General features: G+C 47.1%; 6 protein-coding genes across 6 annotated transcripts; 3 read left to right on the top strand and 3 right to left on the bottom strand.

Annotated features, from left to right (window-relative positions):
• Window positions 1–1,189: 1,189 nt before the first annotated feature.
• On the bottom strand, window positions 1,190–6,008 carry B0J16DRAFT_372942 (uncharacterized protein; the record flags this gene model as incomplete). The annotated part of the gene is made up of 3 exons (XM_046130502.1): window positions 1,190–5,383; window positions 5,482–5,868; window positions 5,919–6,008. 3 exons carry the CDS (start codon window positions 6,006–6,008, stop codon window positions 1,190–1,192), a joined length of 4,671 nt encoding a protein of 1,556 aa, XP_045980693.1.
• Window positions 6,009–9,131: 3,123 nt separating this feature from the next.
• Window positions 9,132–10,863, bottom strand: B0J16DRAFT_343455 (uncharacterized protein). Its single transcript, XM_046128040.1, has 2 exons — window positions 10,086–10,863; window positions 9,132–10,030 (listed from the first exon to the last, which is right to left on the bottom strand). Exons 1-2 carry the CDS (start codon window positions 10,752–10,754, stop codon window positions 9,269–9,271), a joined length of 1,431 nt encoding a protein of 476 aa, XP_045980692.1. The 5' UTR covers window positions 10,755–10,863; the 3' UTR covers window positions 9,132–9,268.
• Window positions 10,864–11,962: 1,099 nt separating this feature from the next.
• On the top strand, window positions 11,963–13,267 carry B0J16DRAFT_343454 (uncharacterized protein). Its single transcript, XM_046128039.1, has one exon. It carries the CDS (start codon window positions 12,301–12,303, stop codon window positions 13,189–13,191), a length of 891 nt encoding a protein of 296 aa, XP_045980691.1. The 5' UTR covers window positions 11,963–12,300; the 3' UTR covers window positions 13,192–13,267.
• Window positions 13,268–13,993: 726 nt separating this feature from the next.
• Window positions 13,994–16,109, top strand: B0J16DRAFT_356302 (uncharacterized protein; the record flags this gene model as incomplete). Its single annotated transcript, XM_046129462.1, has 8 exons — window positions 13,994–14,206; window positions 14,278–14,391; window positions 14,446–14,530; window positions 14,595–15,171; window positions 15,219–15,484; window positions 15,562–15,733; window positions 15,767–15,850; window positions 15,911–16,109. The coding sequence occupies 8 exons, from the start codon at window positions 13,994–13,996 to the stop codon at window positions 16,107–16,109; spliced, it is 1,710 nt and encodes a 569-aa protein (XP_045980690.1).
• Window positions 16,110–16,860: 751 nt separating this feature from the next.
• On the top strand, window positions 16,861–18,472 carry B0J16DRAFT_400438 (cytochrome P450 oxidoreductase; the record flags this gene model as incomplete). The annotated part of the gene is made up of 2 exons (XM_046132511.1): window positions 16,861–17,184; window positions 17,240–18,472. The coding sequence occupies 2 exons, from the start codon at window positions 16,861–16,863 to the stop codon at window positions 18,470–18,472; spliced, it is 1,557 nt and encodes a 518-aa protein (XP_045980689.1).
• A 144-nt stretch (window positions 18,473–18,616) lies between these two features.
• B0J16DRAFT_288319 (Tannase/feruloyl esterase) lies at window positions 18,617–20,222 on the bottom strand (the record flags this gene model as incomplete). Its single annotated transcript, XM_046124171.1, has 1 exon — window positions 18,617–20,222. One exon carries the CDS (start codon window positions 20,220–20,222, stop codon window positions 18,648–18,650), a length of 1,575 nt encoding a protein of 524 aa, XP_045980688.1. The 3' UTR covers window positions 18,617–18,647.
• Window positions 20,223–20,541: the final 319 nt, after the last annotated feature.

Genomic DNA, 20,541 nt, shown 5'->3' with positions numbered 1-20,541 from the left:
ATGGAAGGACGTTTTTTTTATTTTTATTTTTAATATTTTGCTGCAGGGTGAGTTCGCTTGTCGGTAAGCGGTCAACGGACTTACCTGACTGGTTAGTCTTGGCATTCTCTTTGGGGAAGACACGGGGTGAGGACTTCAGGGATAAGTGTGGCACAGCGCAGTCACTTTAACGTTATACGCGGCGCCGGAGGTCATCCTCCGTTGCATTCCCATGTAGCGCCTGAATATCAGACCCACCAATGCTGTCACTCTTTGTTTAGACAGGGGTAATAACACTAAATATGGTGGTTGCCGACCTCAGCAGTTCAACATAGCTTACGAACTTTAAGTCATTCCGGCATGGGTTGTAGAATCCGGTATTACTTCTTAATGTTATAGTGCTATGTTAAGTTTTCTTTCTAAAGAGCGGGTCCTTTGAAGTACCTATAAGTATCGTAGTATGGGTGCCGCCATGGAATACCATTAAAGATTGCATTAAGAGTCAAGTGTATACACTAGAACAGCTGAAATAGGTAAGCAGGTCTACCGCAAACCAACTTTCTGTCGCATATATTATCTCTCAAACATCGTTCTGAGGAAACCAACCGTTGGTGAGCTTGCCACCTACAGTAACTAATAACTAGCAAAGTAATAGAAGACAAATAAGATTGCTGTATGCTGAATAAGTTTCAATATATGAATTATTTAGTTTGCGCTTACTAATTTAGGTTAAATAGTTACTTTGCTTTTCTGTTTAAAGTAGTATAGCTTAGCTTTAGGTATAGTAGCAAGCTTACTTTAATTGTATATATATATAAACTCAGTTCCTTTAGCTTCTAGTCTTTATTCTCTTGTTTTTCTCTACCTGACCTTATCTCTTACCTTTTTTCTTACTCCCTTTGTAAGCTCCTAACACCCTACTCTATAGATAGAAGTCAAGACCAAGATAGCTCAATAGCGACTGGGAAATAAATAAAGATAAAGTAGCCCGTCTTATGTCCCGTAATTCATTAAAAGTGAGTAGTACCTGCACTAACCCTAATATATTAATAACTACAATTTACATGTTAAAGTATTAAATAAGGCAATCAATATTCGAACTATAATACCTTTTCTTTCTTAGCGGATTGCAACCTATCCCCGGACTGGATTTGGTAAGGTAACATAATTGCGATTATGCGCCGGCAGCTGCTATAACATGGGTAGCTCCTCATCCACAATAGCTATTTGTGTTCCACTTTTTACTCTCCTTAGCAACGATCTCCATATCCTTATCAGAAACCTCCCACGGAGTTGCGTCAACCGATTCGATATCGCTTACACCATCGCCCTCATCGTCATCATCATCATCATCATCATCGCCATCATCGTCATCATAATCATCATACGCGGCACGTACAATCAGAGCACTGTGGTCTTTGCTGCATCCCATGGCCGGCAGGAAGCCTTCCTCTAGCTGACCGTAGCACGTTTTGCACATCTTAGATAGCATGCAATCTCTACACACCCTGAAAGTATCCGACTCAGTAAGTTCCCCCGGGTTAGGCCAGGAGATATTGTTGAACGTGATTTCATCCACTCTTTGCAAGGGCTCGCTGTTGATTGGTGCTGGTTGGCCTGACGTCTTCTTCGACGTCGCCTTGCAGTCTTGGCCGTCGCAGGCTATGGTCGCAAACCACGGTAGGTAAAAATCGCCCGCCCACGTATAATCAATAAGATCGATCTCTAGGCTGTCGAAGCAATTGTATTCCTCGCTGGTCTTGATAGCATCAATTCTTTGCTTGACTGCAATGTCCAGAGAGGGGTTGTCACCGCGTTCACTGGCCTCAGCATAGTATTCTATGTTTTCCTGCCGCAATTGCTGCAGCAGCATAAATTTGGACCATGCCCACTTTTCCCGTACGTCATCTTGATCCAGTACTGTGAGGATGGACGCCAGATACAGCCAACCGATGCCGAACAGCGATAAGTTGTTGCGTTGCGAGAGCATAGAAAAAGCCGAATCAGCATGCTCTTTCAGGATTTCGCGCGCTTTTGCAGTCTCACCGCGCACCACATAGATACGGGCGAGACATAGTGATACACGAAAGTAAAGCTTGAGAGCGATGGGTTCTTGCCAGGAGCGGGTCACATTGTGCAGTTTTGTTACCTGCGAAATGATGTGATCAGCCTCGATGTCTGTGTATTCCCCCCGCAGGACTTGGATGTAGGCCGAACAAAGATGCTTGATAATAGGGATAAGAACATCAAGGTCTCTAGTCGAAGGGTTGAGGCAAAAGTCCTTCAACAATCCTTCCCATCTTGCGATGACTTCGATGAGTTTGGGTTTGCCTTTAGAGACAAAGAAGAGACGACCGAGCCAGTAGCTAAGCCTGACGCGTGCCCTATGCATATCATGGGTAGACAACATTGGTTTCTCATCGCAAAACGCGATAACGTCTTTGTAAATACCGCACAGATATCGAAGACGACTGCCCTCTGGATCGTCAGTAAGCGTTCGACTTAGCGGGATGTGCAGGTAGTTATATGCGGCCTGACGAATAAATGTCTCGCAAATCGTTGGCTTTTTGGACTGGTATTGCGCCTGGAAGAAGTCCAATCCCGCATCCCGCCCCTTCACGTAGAAAGCGATTTCGAGAGTTCGAGCCCACATGTATGAAGACAGAATACCTGGCTTCTGCTCATTGAGTTTTATCATCTTCTCCCTAACTTGCATTTCTCGGGACAAACTGTCCCAATGGTATATCCAGTCTAGGAAGCAATCGTTTACTTTGGTTATTGTCGCTTGATCGACGTCGAACTCAAGAAGCAGGGTTAGACACTCCTCGACTGCGTCATACGCAGCGTCGAAATTATCATGCAAGGACGTTGCTTCAGCAAGCCATACGTTGGCACGCCAATCCATGTCGCGATACGGTTCGAGAATCTCAGCAGGTTCCTCACTCTTGCCTCCAAAAGCAAGGAGAACCGCAGCCCTCTGGATATCAAAGCTGGCGCGGTCGTCATCGATGTCAACATTACTTAACACCCATGCTTTTATCTTCTCCCAGTTTGGTGGAGTGAACCAGCCAGTTATTCTTTCTGGATCGTACGGCTCATAAGCCACCTTCTTCTCTTTCTTCTCTTTCTTCTCTTTGATAAAACCTAACTCTTGGACGGTTGAGAACCACAGGAAAAAGTTGCGTATGTCGTCCTGTGTCCAAAATGACTTACTGAGCAACCATCTCCTGGCGACCATCTTGCTTAACGCCGATTGCAAGTCGCTAGCTTTCGACATCTGTTGTAATTCTGTCGCCCAGGATTTACTCCGTGGTTCGCCTTCGAGATGTTTGATGATCTCATGGTGCTTCAGGATACGATACACAGCATCGAAGTATTGCTCGTTTTTTCCCCAGGTGGTTACGTACTGCGATAAAACTTCTAACGGCCAGAAAACATCGAACATGTTATCCTCGAAGAATAAACGAGTGACTTGATAGCCGAGAACGATTCTGTCAGGATCAACCAGCTGAGATGTGTCAATGTGTTGCAGAAGCTTAGGCAGTATCTCTCTCGCAAAGGTAGAGAGGCTGTGCAACGGATAATTTTCGTGGCTGGTTTGCTTGCGTTGTGTGGTGGATATCTTGGACAAGCAGTCAATGAAGTGAATGGCGACTTTAGCCATGGCCACATTGCGCTCCACCTTGAAATCCGCTAGGTGGTTTAGGCGCGATCGAGAGTCGAAAAACTCATCATCTATGCCGTTTTCTTTAAGGAATGTTGGGTTGAAAGTGGCATAGAACGCCTGTTTGATGTTGACCGTCTGAGTTTGACTTGCAATTGCCTGGCTCGCCTTCATATCTGGCATCAGGAACGAGGTCATCTCGTCTGTTGCAAGCGAGAGATAACCCTCAGTGTCAATGGAGACCAATCCTGAGTAAGCAGTTCGAACTTTTGTCCTGCTTGTGGCGGAGTCTCGTCCACTAGCAAGGTACTGCCCAAGAACAACAATGTGCGGCATCGGCGCTTCCAATATATTTAATACAGCCAGAAGATGAAGTCCATCTCTTAATCTAAAGAGCTCTGTCTCAGATACCCTAACTGCGAGGTTGGACAAGTGGCGCTCTATAGTGGCGTTGCGGCCCTTTACCGCTCGATTTAGTACTCGGTCGATTTCATCTGTTGACCAGAGGTGTCGAATCTCACGTAGTTGCGACTGTAGCAGATAGTAGTCGCCGCTCACCGCCTGAACCAGACTGTTGCGGGTGCGAGCCATACACTCACGCACCTCAGGATCATCAAGTTCATCCGAGAAAACGTCGCAGCGAGCGAGCTCGGCTTCGGCCGCAAGACTTACGTCACCTCGATGAGGGTATGTATTGTCAAGAGTAATCTTAACGAGGCTGTGACCGACACGTTGGGAAACCGACTCTAAACAGCGAGTATTGCCTGTGAGCAAGATGCGCAAGCCCTGATTCGCCTTGTTTGGGCTTGCCAAGACATCAGAGAGGATTTGGAGCTGCTCCTTTGCCAGCATCTCCAAGCCATCAAGTATGATAAAAACAGACAAGTCTGTGAGTTGAGAGGATACTTCCACGATGAGGCTAGTCCAAAGATTAATGCCCAAGCTAGAACTAGCATCTGAACTCGTTTTATGGAGGCTTCTGAAAAAATCGAAGAACCGCGTATTGTGCGTGCAGAGCTGAAAGGCAATTGCCCTTATAACCGCAGCAGCTGTAAGATCCTTGGATGCACTGTTGAAGTAATAAAACGCAATAACGGATTGTGTTTTAACCTCCTCCAAAGCTCGCTTGTGGAGATGAGCGATGACGATTGTTGTAAGATAAGTTTTCCCGAAGTTCGATCCGGCTTCGATTGCGAAAATATGGGGAGCATCATTTCGAGTAGTTGCCCAGGCATTGAATTTGTTGTCCAGGAGAAGCCATTCGCCTGTTCCGGCCACACAACGCTCTGCACAAGCACGAAAGGCATCGTTCCAAGGCTCATGAGTAATATATAATGATGACTTAAGTTTGTCAACGTGTTGCGAAGTGAGCGAGGTGCTGTACTCGATAATGCTATTGTGAACAAGGCTCAGCTTGTCCATCACGGTGCTTACGGACTTGCGAACGGCACCCACATCCTTGTGGATCTTGAGGACAGATGCTAGAATTAGGGCAGTCGAGAGCCTGCCTTCTTGTTCAATCAGATCTTGGAGTTTAACCATTTGATCACCCACACCTTCATCGTCTCCCGTTGCCATTGTGTTCATGAATTGCCCGGCGACTTGCCCGGCGGCTTGCGCTTTATCCCACATTCGTTTGCGTCTCGACTCAGCAGGGTCCAATTTTGGCTTACAGTTCAGTTTGATGTATAACGCAACACAGCCTACCATATGCGCCATGATGCTATGAAGAAACTGAGTCTATTTTGTGGTTAAAACAGCACGATCAGCTTTCAGTTGCTTACTCGCGGAATCGAAAGTGGTAGTAGTATGGTTCACACAGCGGAGACGAGACTTACATATTTGGGATGCAATCGAGCGCCCTCACTCTCAGCTTCCATAAGCATCTCGAATCTCATGGAAAAGAATCCCACCTGTTCAAACAGCTGGGCAGCCTTAACGAAGATCGCTTGATAATTTTGAGTCGCCCGAATGAGCAAGTCGATAGCCTTAGCCAGAAACTCGACGCCTGCCCCTGCGAAAGGTATCTCTTTGAGTGCAGGCTGGAAGAACTCCCAAAAGTTCCAGATTACCTTGAAAACTTTTGCAAAGATATATTTGGCTCGTTCGAATGCACTCTTGACTTTAGAAACCTGCATCTTATCCACATCCTTGCTTTTCTGCCGCAGTTCATCGATAGGGATTCGATTATCGAGATCGTGACCCGTCTGCTCTTTAAAATTAATCTATGGGAGTGGTAAGCTCTTTGTTTCGGGCTTGGTCAAGATTCACGAACCTTTGTTTGTTTCCATAAGTCTTCGAGACTAGTGTCGGGTCTTTTATCAAGCTCTTCCCGACATTTCATCAGTTCAGTGGTTCGCTGCATTTTGGCCGTGTTGACGCTCGTTTACTTCAATCGTTCAGTGGGAGAGTGAGTTAAGTGTGAAAGCACGACTAAAAGTTTCCCGTAGGCGGCAAGGGTGAAGTATAAACTGTAGTGTGTCAAGTTCAGTGCAGCCGTACGTCAGCGGCTTTTCGCTGTCTGCTGGATCCCGCATATGCACCAAGCTAGTGGCTGCACCAAATATGGTTATTGGATTCACAAATATGTACATGTTACCCAACTCAAATAGTTCTGCAAGATCTGCTGGCGATCATAGTATGGACACTACGGTGCGTGAAACAGCTGCCCAAAGCCCCGCAGCAAGTGGCGGAAACGACTAAGCTGAAAGGTGCATATATCCAACACACCCTCAATTATCCGGATAAATAATGATCTGGTCATCATAAAAGTTGGTCCATCCGATGCGCTGAGTTTAGTTGCATCAGACTGTGAAGTCGCAGCGCGATACGACGCGTCAAGGAATTAGACTCCGTCAAAGGTAAAAGCCCTACTGTGTCTGTGCGCGTGCCGCCCACCCCAACCACCTTTCACAGTATCCCACGCACCGTCAATACCAGCCACCCATAGATCACTTGAGCCGTGCCAATACAAATCGGATGACTTTAGTCTGTTCGCGTAACCGAGCCGGGGTGCGACATAGGTCCGTTCATTCTCTGGTCTGCGCCTCACTCTGACCTCGAGTTGTTCCTCAACAACTAGTAGAAAGGTGAGCCAGCATTCCAGCTGCAGCACCAAAAGAGCTTATTTCGACGCAGTCTCACTGTACTGGACGGTGGGAGGAATGCAACGCAATTGCGGCCCGTACATTACGCGAACAGACTAAAGTCACCCAATTATACAGCCACCGAAGTTCTACCTACCCACAGCGCATCCGCAGCCAGAGCGGCCTCGAATGCAAGCGCACTCGTGCTCAACGAAAGGACTACCTTCAGTCCGCCTAGCAGAGAAACTGGCACCAGAAGCTCTTGCCGAGCGAGCAGCCCGTCGCGCGATAACATCGCCGTAATGGCGTTCGCAGCTCCTCCTCCAATAACGGAACCCAGCTCAGGGCTGAAGACACCACCGCCACGGAGATTAAGGGATGTCATGGAGCGACCGGAAGACGGGCTGGACAGCGGTCGGATATAGCGGTGGCTGTGGGGGCCAATCATGGGGGTGGTGTTGAGAGACTCGCTGGAGACATTGACGAAGAGCATGATGCTGCTATTACGTCTGTGGCGTAGCCTTCAGACGAGGGCATATGCGTCCAGGCTTCATCGTAAAGCTACCTTTACAGACTATCGTGCTCTGGGTGGAGAGCGAGCTGACATATCTTTCGGTATTTCCTATCCGCAGTGCAGCTCCGGCGTCGTACGCTTCTGAGGACGATAGCCGACCTGCGCCGACCTTTGAGGTCGTGTTGGACAAATTTAGGTTGTGGGCTGTTACCACTTCTAGCCGTAGTGTCGGGAATTGGTCCCCGTAGTGGAACCTTGATCTGGTTCCCTAGGTCCACACGAACTAACCTGTTACAGCATGACATAGTCGCACTCGAAACTCGTTGTGCATGAGACAGTTCTTGGTGGCAACACATTCACATGTATCCGTACACTCCATTACTGTACCATTCCTCAAACATGCTCAACACTCCTCATGCAAGGGTGTGGCCGGTGCGGGTCGGCCGTCCTCGCAGCTGCAACTGCAGACACAAGGGCAAGAAGTACTTCGGGTTGCATGGTGTTATCAAGTGGTAGATAGAATGAAGTAACAGGACTATATGGTCTGTGTGTCAAGGCGAACGGTTGTTGAGACAGGAAGCGTAACTTATTATTTAAAATATACCCTTAAAAGCGCAGGAAGACTGTTGACGGCATGATCTTGACAGCCATTTCTACATACATTAAACGCGCAATCTACCTTGACTCCCCAAATACTGAGATATTGCTCTACCCAACATCCTGTCAATTGCGGCTGGCTGCAAATGTGTAATTCTGACGTATGCAGCAATGGTACACCTTGATTGAAGACTGAGATGATAGAAAAGCAGGCTTCGCTGAGAAACGACTGGTATATGCAACGGTTACAGATTTAAAATTCACGCCACATTGTATTGAAAAGATAATTAGATTCTGCGCACAAGAGCGATCAGGCTGTACATAACTTAATCAAGTATAAAGTGTCTCAGCATAGGGTCAAAGCGCTTCCGAATCTGACGATGAGATCACAATGTTCAGGGTCACCAGATTCCAGCTAAGGATTCGTGCGGTTACTATTGGTATCAGTGACAGAACGAGAAAGCACTATTCATGCAATCTCAGCCCTGCGCTATTCAAGAAGATGTACGGCTTGTTGTTTAATTGAGTCCTTGGAGCCTCTTGATACTTGTATACAACGCTCCCAACAAGTCAAGTCAAACCCACTTTCTCATAGGCTTGATTTACGGGGGTTGTGAATTGGCTTGCCTTAAAATAGAAGACCCTAACTTGACTTGTATGAGCCGGCTTGAATTATTGGGAGCGTTGCTTGTATATTGTCGTCATTAGCCGGTACTTGGTAGCTGTCGCCAGATCGGCACCGCGATGACTTTGACGTAGAGTATCACAGTATCTGAGCTTATACCTCTTGATATTTCCTACAAATACAGTATGCGAGCCCCTCAGCGGACTGCGAGTCCATCACGCCGTCCGTCCCGTGCATCGAGTCTCGCAGAACGTCGCGGGCGCGGCTCTTATGTCGAATCATCCAATCGATTAAAGTCAATTCGCAGACTAGAGTACCAGACGGGGTTCTAGTCCAAGGACGGAAACGATGAAGATCAGAAATGACAGACCTCCAGCAAAAGGTTGATAAGCCACAGCTGAGGTAGCGGCACTTCCATCTGCCGCTGACGGGGGTATGTACACCCAGCACATATATTGTAACGGCAATGATCCTTGGTTCCCCTCACTCAGCTGCCAAGACGGCATCCCTAGTGCTGACCTTTCAAAAGTCATCGATATTCCGGACTTCCGAGACGAGCTTAGATGTAAATGCCACTTTGTTGGATTTTTGTGGGGAGTTCATTCCAGACAATCTTCAAGACGCTTGGTCACAAATCTCAGAGAAACCCCGTTCAAAAGAGTCAAAGCTAGAGCAGCATAGTTTCAGACCGTCCTAAGGGATTCACCAGGTCATTCGTTTGTTCACTTCGCCTGTCGTGAAGACTATTCTACACTATCTGAAAAGACCTCTTGTAAAGCTTGGGTAAATTTTGCTGTTGACTTTCACCTAGTTTTACGCTTAATTTTACATCTACACATGGCTTCCATCATCTCGGCAGTATGGTGTTGCCCGCTATAACCTACCCAGAATGCTTCAAAGCCTTGTCCTTGAATATCTTTGAGATATTGAACAAGGTTCGTCCACATTTCCTGGTCATATTTACCGTGCCGACAACTCCATTCGTCCTCCTCCTCCCACGCATCATATCCTCTGCTGTATACGCGTATACCAATTCTCCTCAGCCCTACTGCACCGCCATCTTTGTTTGACCATTCTCGTGCCATCCTGGCAAATGAAACGACGGACTCAGCACCACCTGTATGCATGCAATTGTGGCTTCCGGGGCCGCACTGAATATCGTTCATATGTAGATCGAGAATCAGTGTGTTCAAGGACGGTGTCAGCCAGTTGGGACACGCTTTCTCGTTAGGGTACTGATAGGCCACTGACAAGGCCATACTTCGTAGATTGGGAAAAGCAGAGACTTGAAAGGTGTTTTGGTCGCGGTCATAGCCCAGCCATCCAAGATCGAGGAACCGGAGATGATCTTTCTGCGGGGATAAAACATCAACTAGGAGCCTGTAGTTCCAGCGATATGAAGGATCAGGCTCGGTTTCAGCCCAGCTGTATCCGGTGTAGGTCATGTCATTAACGATAAATTCATGCAGTTCCTTGGGCCATTCGAGAAATCTTTTTACGGCTTCTGGTCGGGTATGCAAGCTATGGAACTGAATACTAATGAAGCTCGCTGTTCTTGATTGGTCCTGTTGATCGTCTGTCAGATCTGCCTATATCTTTTGGTGAGCGTGTAGCACATACCTTGGCTGGTCCTATCAAAGACAAGTCAATCTCACCCTCATTCCGTACGCGCTTCAAAGATAGTTTGTTTATGTGCGGGAATGCACAGGCCAACTGAACGATAGGGCTCTGGAGTGACTGGTTGTATACCGCTAGGTGCCTGATATAGTTTTGCAAGAGGGGACGTCGCAAGATCTCATCGCGAAAGAGCTTTTCCTGGGGTGGACAATCAAAATAATGGGTCGTAACATCCAGTGACACATTCCCATACATGAAAGGCAGTACGAGGGCATGAAATCGTTTGCAGACCCAGATGAGCCTGTATGTAGCCATATACCGAATCCAGCCCCTCGCTGGCCCAAACATAGCTGAATCGTCGATGTCATCACTGTATGAACTCCAATAGATGTCGTCATCGTATAAGCGCCAATATGCTTCTCGTTCAAGTGAGAACTCTAGAGGCTCTCTGACAGCGTCCTGTAGGATGGGCCGTAAGACGTCGTCTGGGAGACGTAGGAGAAGTGACTGTGAGTTTAGCTTGATAGCGTTAAGTATTAAGCTATCATTATGACAGAGTTTTGGCCACAATTGCGCGTGGTTCAGAAGAGGGTAGTCTGGCAAAGGATCTTCTGAGTTGTAGTAGGTAAGCTCTCCCGAGGGTAAGAAGCAAAGTCGCGTCTGCTTTGACATGATATCTTCAAGAATGCAATGCAGAATTCAGTACGCAAGGTTCAGTTCTGTTGTCTTGTAAGAATCAGCCAGGTTGCACTTAACTTTGAGCATGGCAATAAGGTTTCAGAGAGCCAGGCTGTTCGAGATCTGGCTTGTACAAACTCCCTGCGTTTAAAGCCGCGTAAGCTGACAGGGGTGGAGTTATGCTAGATCCGGTTGACCGTTATTCCCGGTTGTATTTCCACACACCGCTAATGACTCTGCCGAATAACCAGTGATTTAGAGGACATCACTCTTATCTCATCAGGAGTACAGAGTGAGTAGGTTGAGCACATGTTTCTTGTCTCTGATGCCCTATGTGAAATCCTGATAGACGGGCGTCCGAAAGCTTTCTGTTGCTGACGAAGGATTGTGGCTGGAAAATCTGTTACAGGCAACTCACTGCATGAGATCCTCAGTAATATTTTGGATAAATTCTTAAACAAATCGTGAACTAACTGTTTGTGTTCGATATTAAGGGGCTTTACCATATGAATTGTTACAACTCTTTATAGATTCTGAAGATTATATCCCATGGTTGAACTCTTGCGCATTGTGTCTTGATTACAGAAGGACGAAGCTACCCGGTAGTCTATCAACTAGCTGTAGTCTCGTGCGGATTGACAAATCGAGAGAAGGACACGCACGGTTTTACTGCCGAGTCTGAGTGGAGTTTGAAGCTACGATTAGAGCTTAGTGCGAAGCAGGGAACATGACATGATTCGCTGAGGCGAGAATCCTTGTTCCAGCTAATCTCCCGCTGTCTTGGCTGCTGGACTTGCCAGCCCCTGTCAACTTGGTGGATGTTTGAAAAAGGTTCCAGAGTGTGGCTCACCAGAGTAGTAGTCTGTTCATCTGCTTTACATACAGCGACTCCAGAAAATAGGTGAGAATATTTAAGTTGGTGATAGAGCTTATCTTCGGAGTTACCCGGAGAGGGAACGATCTTCAGCTTAATAACGCAATCGAACCCGAACGTTCCTGTGGGTAGAGATGACAACATCAGCCAAAAACGGACCATTTCTCAGCATCCTCATCTTGCATCCTCCTATATTCGTCTCCCAGTCCTCCGTCAATGTATGTGAACTAGTAAGATATCCCAGGTATGTTCGAGCTAATCTTAGGCGGGATTGTTTTACAGTGAGAACATCTGACACTTATGGAGGGCTGTTTGTCGCATAAGGCAATGGCAACTTACAATGGCACGGCTGATCGCCCGAAATGAGTTGTGAGTTTAACCGGGGAACAATCCTGGTAGAAATAATCCAGTTGCCATTTAAGCATGAAATCTCCATAATAATAGGTAGAACCCCTGCATAGCCAAGCCCTCGGTTATTATAACATTTATCGACCAACAACTACTAAGCCGGCAACACGGCCCTGCAGGGACATTGATTTCACCAGGGTCAACTCAAACGGACGGACCCTTTTTTTTGGCCTGGGCTTCTCTGGCTACAAGAACCCGTTCAAGTCCTCATTGTTTAGAAGGCATCATCTTCAACACACTTCCACGCAAATTTCAAACATGCGTCTTTCTCCACTCTACTACGCCTCCTTGGCTTGTTGGTTTATCACACATTGGAAAGGAGTAGCTGGAGAGCAATCCATGAACAGCAGCGCTTTGGAAGTTGACTTGGCTTTCCCACGCAACGAGACATACAACCCATCGCCAGTATTCCCCATCGTTATCTCCATTGGGAGCCCGGGGATGATACCAATCTTTGAGCCTCTGCTGTCATATCAGGTCTACAACTACGGCGAATACACGAATCCTATAATCAATGAGACGATCGCGCTCCCTTCGGTCAACGAGTCTACCAGCGATCCGTACATCGAGTTCAATGCTTATGAGCATCCTTTCAACACTGAGGGCAGGTGGAGCATACTCGTTACCCTTGATTACGCATACTGTGTTCTCCGACCGGCTAAGGGGTCGCGGGAGGAAATAATGACCCTGCAAAGAGACCTCGCTGTTGTCACACTTGTTGATTTTACCACAAAAGGACCTTTAAAACAAGTCGACCTTGGTGCCGCGACCAAGCACCAGATTTGCCCGCTTCCTGCTGGACTTACTATCAACGCTACAGGCACAACGACAGCACCGAAAGATGCTGACTTGCAAGGCGATACATGCGCCTTCCGTGATCTTCCACTAGAGTCAGGCGGTCACAGCTTCGTTGCTCCGGCAAACGACGAAGACCGCTGCGCCGTCACTCTTGAGCCTGCAGCCGTGTCAAGCATTGATGCCAGCATGGCTTCTTCGCACGGTGACTCGCACAAAGATGACCAAAAGGGAGTGGATCGTGGTTCTTCAAAGGAGAGTCAGGAGAGTGCTGGGTTCCGAATTGCTGCAGGAGGAGTAACTTGTTTGGCATTTGTATTAGGGGTGATCACATACATTGATACACTCATGTAGTCTATTTTATTATTCGGAGACATTCTCTCCATATATTCACCAGCAACCTTCCTCTGTACCACTATGTAGTTAAAACGAATAAGTTCATTTCGTACTCGCTTCTAGTTGATGTAACTGTAATTGCAATAGTTATCTAATATTATTTACTTCTGAAAAAAGACAGGTAATAGATATCTATAGAGACTGCCCGTGGACTATATACTTAGATTGTGTTATAGCTTATAGGCTTTCCGTAGTTATAATTAATTCCTTAGGTACTCAGTATCAGTTGGAAGGATGATTCGTATTAAGAGACCAGAGGGACTACTGCATGCGGCCTGCATTTTGGAAAGCTAACTGCCATTGTTCTATTCCTTAGAGAGTAAGTGGCCAGTACTTAGATCAAATTATCTGTACAACTGACAATCTCAGATAGCCAGCTATTTTAGGGCTCTGTTGTTGCAAGGGCTGGAGCTGGACCTGAATATTTTCATTGAAAGCAGGATACTGGAAACGACGGCAGTGATTGACGGGCTGGATATACATATAGTAAAATCCAGATTTCTCAACAGGTAAAAACTACAGACATCTTCTTGTGGTAAACGAAACGTGAAATTGCTATTTAGATTCCACTAATTGAGGTTTGGTTTTTAGAGTATCATGTGTCAGCTAGTTCTTGCTCATCCAGTCTTGCGCCCAACAGACGAATGGAGGGGTAGCAAGGAGGCTATCATTGGCTGTCTTGAAGGGGAAATAGAGAAGTGGCAGCGCCGAAAGCTGCAGTATGTCATCTGATACATAGCCCAACAGGGAGGCCCACCACATGTTGATTACGGTTGGTTGCACAAGGAAAATCCTGCTCGTACACAGCTACCTTCAGACATCCTACTTCAATTTCACAACTTCTCTCAGTGTTAAAATCTGTGTCAAGAGGTACTGGTCCAAATCCAAGTTGACTACTTCATCATTGCCCTGTGCGAACTGCAACGCCGATGGACCAACTGTCGCAATCCAGGAAGGTCCAACTGCAAGAAGTGTCGGCTCGTCGTTGTACGTGACAAAAGCCTGCGGGATCCTTGGGCATTGCTGACGCACTTGTCGTCACAGTATTGCGGCCCCGACTGCCAGCAAGCTCACTGGCCTACTTACAAAGTTCACTGCAACTCAGCCCTCAACAAGGCAACTTGGACACCCAACTGGGTCCTCCAGGACAGAACCCCTGTATTCATCAGGGGAGGTATAGGCATTTCCTTTAGAGTCAAGAAGTTCCTCTAGCGGAATGCACCGGCTCTTAATGTTCTCAAGCTTAGCTCCAACGAGGGTTATCTTTATCAAGGCCAACTCAGCCTATTATTTGCAGGTATCTACCTTCCTTACAAGAAGTTGTCTCTTACTTGGAACTAACATCATGCTTCCCATTACAGCGTCGGGAGATTTGCGAAACCTACTCACAACCATAGCTCAACTACCTTCAAGCTACAAGCAACAAATTAGTATCACCATAAACAACCGCGATCTTAATATAGTAGCACAGAATGTCGTAATGCTTCTCATAGCGCTCACAGCCGAAGAACACAATAACACAATTGATTGCATAATCCACGTTTGGTACTCCGCTTTCATTCGAGAGTCTAACCTAAAACTACTCACTCTACAAGGTCGACCTCTTATTGAAGGGGTTTGTCACAAGATTAGAGACAAACCGACTAACGCTATTTTGGGAAAGAGTTGGAAATTTGGACAGTCTTCTTTCCGACTTGTGCTTGAAAAGGTGTCGTGGGACAAACTGTTGACCTTTCTTGAGGTTCCTGGCGGGTTAACAGTTGATAGAGCGAATCAATTGCGAACAGCCGTAACACTGGTAGAGTCTAGAGTTGACTATCGCGATCGATCGTTTCATTTCCTTCCCTCTTCTCATCGTGTCGCCATATATCGATTTCGACAAGACAGCCTGCTGCTCACATTTGGGGTTTCACGTAATGGGTTTCGACACCCAAACCCGTAAGTTTCCAAATGGCGAGCGTGGTACACAGAGCATACAAAGAAAGGACATTCTTCCAGACTGCTGATAGATGGCCGATGTACGATAACGCCGATCCTCTCAACGGCTGGTCTGCAAAAGACATTGAAGCAACCTCTACTGGACTGGCGACGTCAGACATCTACGGAAAGATGTACTACTACGTGAGGGGTGTGCTCGAGGCATTTTTGGGCGGTATGTCTAGTAGAACCGCGGCAATTGAACCTCTTCAAGTCGACGCCTCTGATCTGCCTAGTCATCTCAACATTAACTCTTTCGATCGCATAGAGGTTTGTATCTCTTAAAATCATGAGGTCGTACCGTCATTGAAACTTTTGATACTAACTTGAAACATGTGTCTAACATCTCAGATGCGGGATATCTCGGTATCCACAAAACCGTCGGGATCATGTCACCACTGCTTCGGTCGCCCTCTATCAACAGTCACGCAACTCTCATTACCTCATTTATGAATGTTGTGGACGAGAATCTGGCAAATCAAGATCGGATGGCTGAAGCGAAAGTCGGAAGTGCTTCGACAAAGTGATCAATCCAGTTTATTCCCCCTGATCACAGCCCAACCAGTCGATATGACCCTGGCGTTATCATGTTTTCGTTTGCCCGTGACTCCGTAACAGCCTATGACTCCATCTTCGACAGGTGCGTGCCCTTTGGGTTCCATGGCCTATCCTAATTGCAAGATACTGACAATCATGAAAGAGTTGCCAAGCAGTTTAGGTTCTCTGACTTTTCTGAGTACTTGGGTGCAGTGGCGAAAGAAAAGCATACTGTGGTCGAAAAGTGGCCCTTCCGACTCAGACTTGGACCTGAACAAAAAGGTGCCAAGGAGGAGTTTGACATGATGATGAGAGGAGGCCCAAGGGGGAAAGAGCGATACATGGAATGGAAGAGACTTTGAACAAAAAGACGACTAACGCAGCTTTAGCACATGCGCAGTGTCTCTGAGCGCAACACTGTTGGGGAAAATTAGCCAGTTACAGAGTCTATTACCAGGGCATGTGTAAATAATGCGGGCTCAGCGCCATCAATGCACCATCGAAATTCAATGATCAGCACCAGCAGAGTCCTCGCTTCACTTGACTGGGACACACGGGGGTGACTTGGCTAGTATGGAGTACTAGATCTTGTCTTTATCTCTTAAGAAGTGTGTTCATCGCTGTAGACTGCTACTCTACAGTTTAAAGATCATCACTGCAGTCATCCGCTCCATAATCTTGGCGCTTTTCTGCAATCCTACATACCCCGCTCTTCCCGCAGAACACCTTATGATCTGAGCAAAGATCACTTCCTTTTACTTATTGACGTTGCGCTGGCATGACTTCTAAGGGCTGGTCATCATATCTTCTCATGTAAGTAAGCCGGAACAATCCTTATACAGTAACATCGCCCGCGACATACCATAGTCTCCAGCAGGGTCGGTGTAGCAGCAAGTGACTGCATCCCTGCCAGTATGTAACTCGTTAGAAATCACCCAGGATTGTTATCTCCAGTCGCCGAGGTATTGCAGATTAAATCTTGGTACGGGTTTGTGTATTTAATAGCTCCCTCATCCTGGCGTTTAGGTCTCTCTTCCTTCTGCGTTCTTTTTTCTTCGACTTAAAGTGTCTCCATAACTGTCGCGGTGATATTTGATGTCAATTCCTTCCCCAATGACCGAGCAGCACCTTTCAGCAGTAGTAACGGCCATTGCGTTCTTTAAACACTATTTTTTCATTTTATTCTTGGGCATCTTCACCCTCAGCTATGTACATGGTCGATTCCGTCCAGGCCTTTCGCGCATTCCTGGGCCGCCCCTTGCAAAGTGGACAAAGCTCTGGCGTCTCTACGACGTTTACAAAGGCCAGTCTCACCATACAGCCATACGACTTCACCTAAAGCATGGCCCGCTAGTGCGAGTAGCGCCAAACGTCGTGTCGGTCGGTGACCCACAGGCTATCAAGACTATATATGGATTGACTGGCGCATTCCCCAAGGTGAGTGAGCTGTCAAGAATGTACCCGCATGACCCATATTAACTCAAATGCCTAGTCAGCGTTCTACCCGATCCAAAGCATTTCTTGGCGAAAGAAACCGCAGATGAATCTCTTCTCTACCCGAGATCCCGTTTATCACCGGGACCAGAAGAAAAAGGTCGCAGGCGCGTTCAGTCTGACATATTTACTGGAATCCGAGGCTGCTATTGACTCTTGTACTGAGCTGTTCATGTCCCGCCTTGAGGAGTGGGCTGTGAATGGCAAACCGATTGATCTTGGCATGTGGCTCCAGTACTACGCGTTCGACGTCGTTGGTGAAGTCAACTTTGCCATGAAGCTAGGGTTCTTGGCGTCAGGTAGTGACGTTGATGGTATGATTTCAACGATCAAGGGCATTATCGCGTACTCAGCCATTTGTGGACAAGTTCCTGAAATGCACCCGCTTTTGCTGGGAAACCCTCTTTTTCCATACTTGATACCTTCCATGGAAAATTGGAATGCTGTTTTGACCTTCACCCTGAAGGCCATCAATTCACGTACCCCCATGAAAAGAGACGGCGAGCTGGAGCTTACTGATGAAGGAGGAAAGGACCTTTTGTCAAGATGGGCTGCAGTGAAGAATAAAGATCCGCTCAAGATGAGTACTAGAGATGCTATCGTGCATCTTTCGGCCAATGTGTTTGCGGGCTCAGATACTACCGCCATCGCCCTACGAGCAGTCTTCTACTTCCTCATCAAAAACCCTGACAAGATGGCAAAGGTAATAGAAGAAATCGATACCGCTGATAAGAACGGAGAACTCAGTGCTGTTATCTCATACAAAGAGTCTACTTCACACTTAGTATACACCAAAGCAGCGATCAAGGAGGCCATGCGTCTCCATCCCTCAATTGGTCTTATGATGGAGCGGCACGTTCCACCACAAGGGATAGAGATATGCGGGCATTTCATTCCTGGTGGCACGATTGTCGGCATAAATCCATGGGTTCTTCAACACGACCCCAAAGTATATAAGGATCCTGAGTCTTTTATACCTGAGCGCTGGCTGACTACGGATTCCGAGTTGCTCTCCAAGATGGAGACTAGCTTCTTCACCTTTGGGGCTGGATCACGTACTTGCGTGGGAAAGCACATCAGCCTTATGGAGCTCCACAAGGTTGTACCACAGTTGTTGAGGAGTTATCACATTGAGATGGCAGATCCGGAGATTGATTGGAATGTGTTAAACCGTTGGTTTGTGCAGCAACACGACTTCAACTGTATTTTGAGGAAAAGAGTGACCGCGTGAGGGAGGCATCTGAGGAGTGTGTAGCACTCTGCTGTCTGTCTTATCCACGCCTAGTAGTCAATACATCGGCAATTACTTGTTACAAACATCATGTCGTTACGTTGTAGTCGAATCGGCCTCTTGTAGGCAATTCGCGGAGGTGATCTTTTTGTTTTTATTGAGGCGAAGAGCCAAATTACTTACAGATCCAACTGTCAGGTGATTTAGGATCTCCCTTTACATATACATTCCTTCGAGGGTATCGACAATGCCTTTTCAGTGCATCGACCTTCTTCTTATCAGAAGACGCGTACTGCGTTCCTTGGATGAACTCTGGCGCATTACCATTCTCAACCCATTCCACGATAGCCGCTAGAACATTACTCTCGGGCTCATAAGGGCCAAGGGTGCCAGCATTGCCACCAATCATGTTGGCCCCAGTTCCTCCTCGACAGTGTGCCAGGCCAGAAATGCGAAAATACCGATAAAAGTTGTCCATTTCTTTTGAGCTCAGTCCCATAGTTCTGCTCACATGATTGTAGTAACGGGCAGAATTGTCGCTAGTGATTAAGGGATCCTGAAGTCCATGGTAGTGAAGGATCTTTGTTCCTGAATCACGAGAACCGGTCAGGTTTCCGTTCCATGTCGACACTCCATATTCGTCCTTCCCTGATAGTTCCAACCAATCATTTGCTGTAAAGGTCCAAGGATCCCAAGACGGGTCGCTCTTGACGACATAACGCATCCAATCAAGCAGATAGCCGAAGGGCTGTTCAATAGAAGTGAACCGATCTGTGGCGTTGCTTCCCGGTTGTAGTCGTGAGTACACGAATTGGCCATCAGGTCCATACACCGGTGAAAGGATGGTTCTGACAGTCTCGGCCTTTGGTCCAGTGAGACAGCCCGACGTTTGGTTCAGCGCACAGATCAAAGCTTCAGGTCGGTATTGGCAGAGATCGGGATCATCGAGAACACCATCCTTGACGCCGTCCAGCTCATCACATTGCTCGAGGATGTTGTCATATATCAAACTCCAGTCAGCGGAGTTAAGGTAGGTTGGCGAACCAGGCATTCCAAGTGCCTGACCCAGCACGCCACTCCAGTAGAACAATGCCAACATATCGAAAGCAGGGGCGCCTGCCACAATACCATCGAAGTCATCGGGGAATTCCTGTGCTTCTTTGAATCCTTGTCGTCCACCAGTCGAGCAGCCGAGGTAGTAGGACCTTTTCTGACTGGAGCCATAAAATGCTTTAACAATTTGCTTGCCAAGAACTGCTTCCAAATGTATAGCGCGGTATGAGTAATCTTCGACGGTACCGAGGCTGTTGTAGAAGGGCCTTCCATGATTTCCATCGTGGCCATTATTGGTGCCAATTGTTGCAAACCCATAGGACGAGCCGTAGTCAAGTTCGTCGTATTTGAAACAGCCGCCCAGGCCTCCATTGCCAACGCCAAGAAATCGACCGCTCCAGTCTAGCGGCAGCCATGCCTCGAAACGAACACTACTATTAGTGCTGGTGTCTACATCAAATGATAGACGGCATATATCGGCCTTGACGACTTGGGAAGTTGAGGTACAGGTCTTATCATAAAATGGAAATGTCAAGTTGGTGCCAGCCTTGACAACTTCAGACACGTGGATGGTCGCATTTGGGATATTTGCTCGTTCTCCGAGGAGTTGGCAGTCCTGGACAAGGTCGCAGTGCGGAGACGCCCCACTTGGCGAGATAAGTACCAAGACCGAGATAGCAGTCGATACCCAAGACATGGTCAATATGACAAGTTCCCACGGACACAAGAACTGTACTCCATATATTGGTAGAAGATAAGGCAGAAGAAAAGAGATAATATGTATAGCCTTGGATTGTAGCTATGAAACGCCATTTCTAGGGGAATGGTAACGACTATATATGTTCCCCTCTTCCTCGGATAGTTCACCGATGATTGCATCCACATCCCTGCAGATCTGCAATCATAAAGGTCAAGTTGCCAAGGACAAAGCTAGCAGGTCAAACAGCGGCAGATACACTCGGCAAACTGAGGGGAATGAGTTAAATTCGCAAACCATCGGTTAGGGCATTTTAGAA

The sequence above is a fragment of the Fusarium flagelliforme genome, assembly GCF_020744385.1.
Source record: "Fusarium flagelliforme strain FIESC 12 MPI-CAGE-AA-0113 chromosome Unknown B0J16scaffold_5, whole genome shotgun sequence".
NCBI lineage: Eukaryota > Fungi > Ascomycota > Sordariomycetes > Hypocreales > Nectriaceae > Fusarium > Fusarium flagelliforme.
Note: the sequence above shows the minus strand (reverse complement) of the source record. Positions and strands in the feature narration are given on the sequence as shown.